This window comes from Austrofundulus limnaeus, unplaced genomic scaffold, assembly GCF_001266775.1.
Source record: "Austrofundulus limnaeus strain Quisiro unplaced genomic scaffold, Austrofundulus_limnaeus-1.0 Scaffold414, whole genome shotgun sequence".
NCBI classification, from domain to species: Eukaryota; Metazoa; Chordata; class Actinopteri; order Cyprinodontiformes; family Rivulidae; genus Austrofundulus; species Austrofundulus limnaeus.
In genome coordinates, this window is record NW_013952816.1 from 142,546 (window position 1) to 146,153 (window position 3,608).

Here is a 3,608-nt window from a genome sequence, read left to right on the forward strand (position 1 = left end):
GGACAAAAGATACCACTGTGTGACGCAGCTTTTCTCAGCTTGTTTAACTCCGACACTGAAGAGGAGGACTTCGATGTTTTCAGTGCGCTGAATGAGACGTTTTGTTGGACCAGAAACTGTTAAAGAAAACTACCAAAATAAGGTCAGTTAAATGAACCGTATTCCTCCGAACTTTAATTCCTAAAGGTTTGCTTTTTATGTTTTGATGTTGAATTCACTTTTTTGACGGCAAATTTGGGTGTACTGTTTTTTTTTTTTTTATGTTGGGGGTGTGGCTTATACTCCGGTGCGGCTTATATGTTAATGTTCGCAGATTTTTTTTTTAAAAAATGGCGGGTGCGACTTATAGTCTGAAAAATACGGTAATGTAAATTAGGGGTGAGACTCTCAGAAGGAGTGGACAGACTAAAGGTTTTACATTCGTGCTGTTTATAATATAAATGTGACAAACCTCCAGAGGAGAAATAAAGGTCATTCACTTTGTCATTAGTTAAAAAAACAAAACAAAAAAAACAGGCCTCAAACAGAACTCACTGGTGGCCATAAAATAAAGCATTCCAGCAACTACGGAGCCTCCAGCTCCGTGCAGGATGGCTTCTCTGGAACATGGAACCTTCTTGACATCCAGGATCCACAACAACTTGAACCCCTAAAGGACAGAGAAAGAAAGGACAGGGAGCTTTTAATGCCTCGTGACGTCCCACACAGATATTTGAATATGTGCATTTGAATATGTATCCAATTGAACAGATGCAAAACGTTGTTGATTAAATCACTGAATTACAATAATAAATTCACAGACAGGTGACAGGTAGTGGGGCATTTTGATGACCTGGTTTAGGTTTCCACTTGTCCCATTAAAAGGTTCATAGCAAATCTATTTTCTCCCAAGAGAAAAACAAACCAGACAAATCCTTTCTGTGCTAAGATAGAACAGACTGACAAACATAAACATGAGGGTTCAGGCACCAAACAAAACACCTGAAAACACTGAAATTTTCTATTCAGGCATGTTTTCAAAGATTCATGCTGTTAAATATAAATGACAAGGCAATCTGAAGATATTGTGGTAACATCAAGCCTTTTTTTAAAGATCCTTAATGCAAGCTGTTTTTTCTTTTCTTTGATGTTTTAACACTAGTTTTATGTCCTCAAATAAACAAGCAGAACTTCTTTACAGTATATAATAAAATAAACACATGTGTACAATACTGGTCGTAATAAAATCAAAGGATTTAATAAAAGTATATTCTACGGAGTAATGGTTTGTTACCAGAAGAAATAAAAAAATATTCATGTAAACATGTTCGCCTGTGAGCAGCAGGTTACGTGAAGGTTGTGTCCTTGACCGAGTCACGTTATGGAAACTCATTTTAATTGAAATACCACTAGGTTATATTTCTGAACGAAAAAAAAAAACAACTTTTTTTAAAGATACTTGATGAAAGTAACATTAGATTTAACATAAGCTGCGGTTGCGACAGTTGATATAAATTTGTGATTTTAAGAAAACACGAAGCTAAAAACATGTTTTGTAACAATCTGTAACATGAAGCTCTTTACCTTATTCTGACTCGACTCTTCTTCTTCTGCCATCGTCTTGTTTTGTTATCCTCCGTAAAATACCTCAAAATACAACCTCAACATAAAACAGTAGTAGCCGTACGCATGCGCGTTAACTGCAGAAGTCCGTCTGTTTTAAGTTGCCGATAATAAACAACTAAAGAGAATCTTTGGTTCCCCCTCGTTTGTCCTGGGAGAGCAGTTTTAAGGCGTATGCCTACCTTGGGAGGAATGCCCTTTGAATTGTTTAATTCAATTAATTCAAAAATATATTGTAATGCTTTTGCTGTGACTTACTCAACTTTCATGTTTTTTTTTTTACTCTGCACCTTTTCTGTTACACATCAGTTCAACAATTAAGAAAAGGCTTACTTCTCCCCACATTTTTTTCCAACAGTAACAAATATTTGACATTTTTAGCATGTATAATACAACATACCTAAATTTCTAAAAGTTCCAAAAGTATGTATTTACCTGGTGCATTTGTCACAATCTAGCCATAATGTGGCAAGAGCAGACTAAAACCCTTCATGTTATTTTCAGCTATTATGCTTACACATATATAATATGTCATATATAACAAGACAACAAGAGTTGCAGCTGTGCGTAACCAGTTCATTTTATTGTTTTAGAGCAAATGGTGTTGTTTTATTGGGGGTTATAACAATTAGATCAAATTATTGTGTTGGTCATAACCCCCCACGCAAATTATGCCTATAAAGCAGTGAAGCAGTTTTAAGAATTTTCTCCCCCAAGAAATTGAATATGTTAAATGTGATTTTTTTACAACACTTGTTTTTTCAAATGAAAGATCTTAAACATGTCATAATGGTAGTTATATTTTTGTGGAGGTTTGTCAGTTGCTTACAATAATGTAATAGTAAACTATTACATTATTGTAAGCAACAACACCTTGAAAGTATTTATATAAAAAATAGAACATGTTTTACTCTAAGAAAATATATTTGCTTGTAATATATTTTGTTTTATACTCTGAATATATTTATACTTTCTTTTACAGTCCGCTTAGTACATTTAGTCCAAATAAATTTGAAGATTTAAACCTTACCATACCCTGTATTACAAACATCCTGACAGGAATCATGTGGTATTAAACAAGAGGATTAAAGTCTGAAGTAAAAAGTGCCAAACTGGAAGTCAGCATGTCACAGTGATCGTCCATTTATAAAACAGGATTATCTCACCAGGAGACAATCATTATTCATCTATCTGCATCAGTGTTAGATGCTACTTTCTTAATATGCTACAAATCCAGCTAAGCAAAATTTATGGTACAGTCAACCAGCTTGTTTATTTCAAAAGTATATACACAGAGGAACTAAAGTTAATCTGGGAAATAAGGATTATTTCTTGTTCTGTGATGGAGATGTCCTTGGCACATACAGTATGTCAAATGAGTCTTCTTTATAGGTGTGAAAGTTTGGTATTCAGTATGTTGCCATTGTTAAACATAACCATATTGAAAGAAGTGAAAAGATACTTTAGAAAGAAAGATACTAATAATAATAATAATAAATAATAAAGATACTTTATTCATCCCAGAGGGAAATTAGGTATCTCAACAGCTCAAAAACTGAAGTGTTTCAAATTGGTACTAAACATGAAATTCAACAACAAACACATTCTCAGCATCACTTTCTCTGGCCAGAACAATGGGCCTCATGCAAAAACGTGTTCGTATTCTTCTCCTAAATTTCTCTTACTTTTGTTCGTACAAAGGGTTCGTACGAACATGTCACGTCAGATTCAACAAACTCTTCTATCTTCAGGAAAAGTGTGTAAATGAGCTGCGTAAATTACACCTGTTCTATCCAGCTGCTCGTGCACGCGAGAGGAGATTAGCATAATTACCACCCCAAAAACACCATATAAGGCTATGTTTCCTACCTCAGATATCAGGAAGTGTCCATTCATTCATGAAGATGACAGCGAAAACGTAAAAGAACTTTACGAGTTCAGAGATTGAAGTCCGTCTGTCAGAGATCCAGAAAATAAAATCTGTCATTTTTAGCAGGTCAGCTGTG

General features: G+C 34.6%; 1 protein-coding gene across 1 annotated transcript in view; it reads right to left on the minus strand.

The window, feature by feature from the left end:
* cox20 (cytochrome c oxidase assembly factor COX20) overlaps positions 1-1,688 on the minus strand; it is a gene marked incomplete at its 3' end in the record, with an annotated part of 5,167 nt that extends 3,479 nt beyond the window's left edge. The window contains 2 exon segments of the mRNA XM_014024243.1: positions 535-649; positions 1,564-1,688. Coding sequence (XP_013879697.1) covers positions 535-649; positions 1,564-1,596 — 148 coding nt within the window. The 5' untranslated portion in view covers positions 1,597-1,688.
* Positions 1,689-3,608: the final 1,920 nt, after the last annotated feature.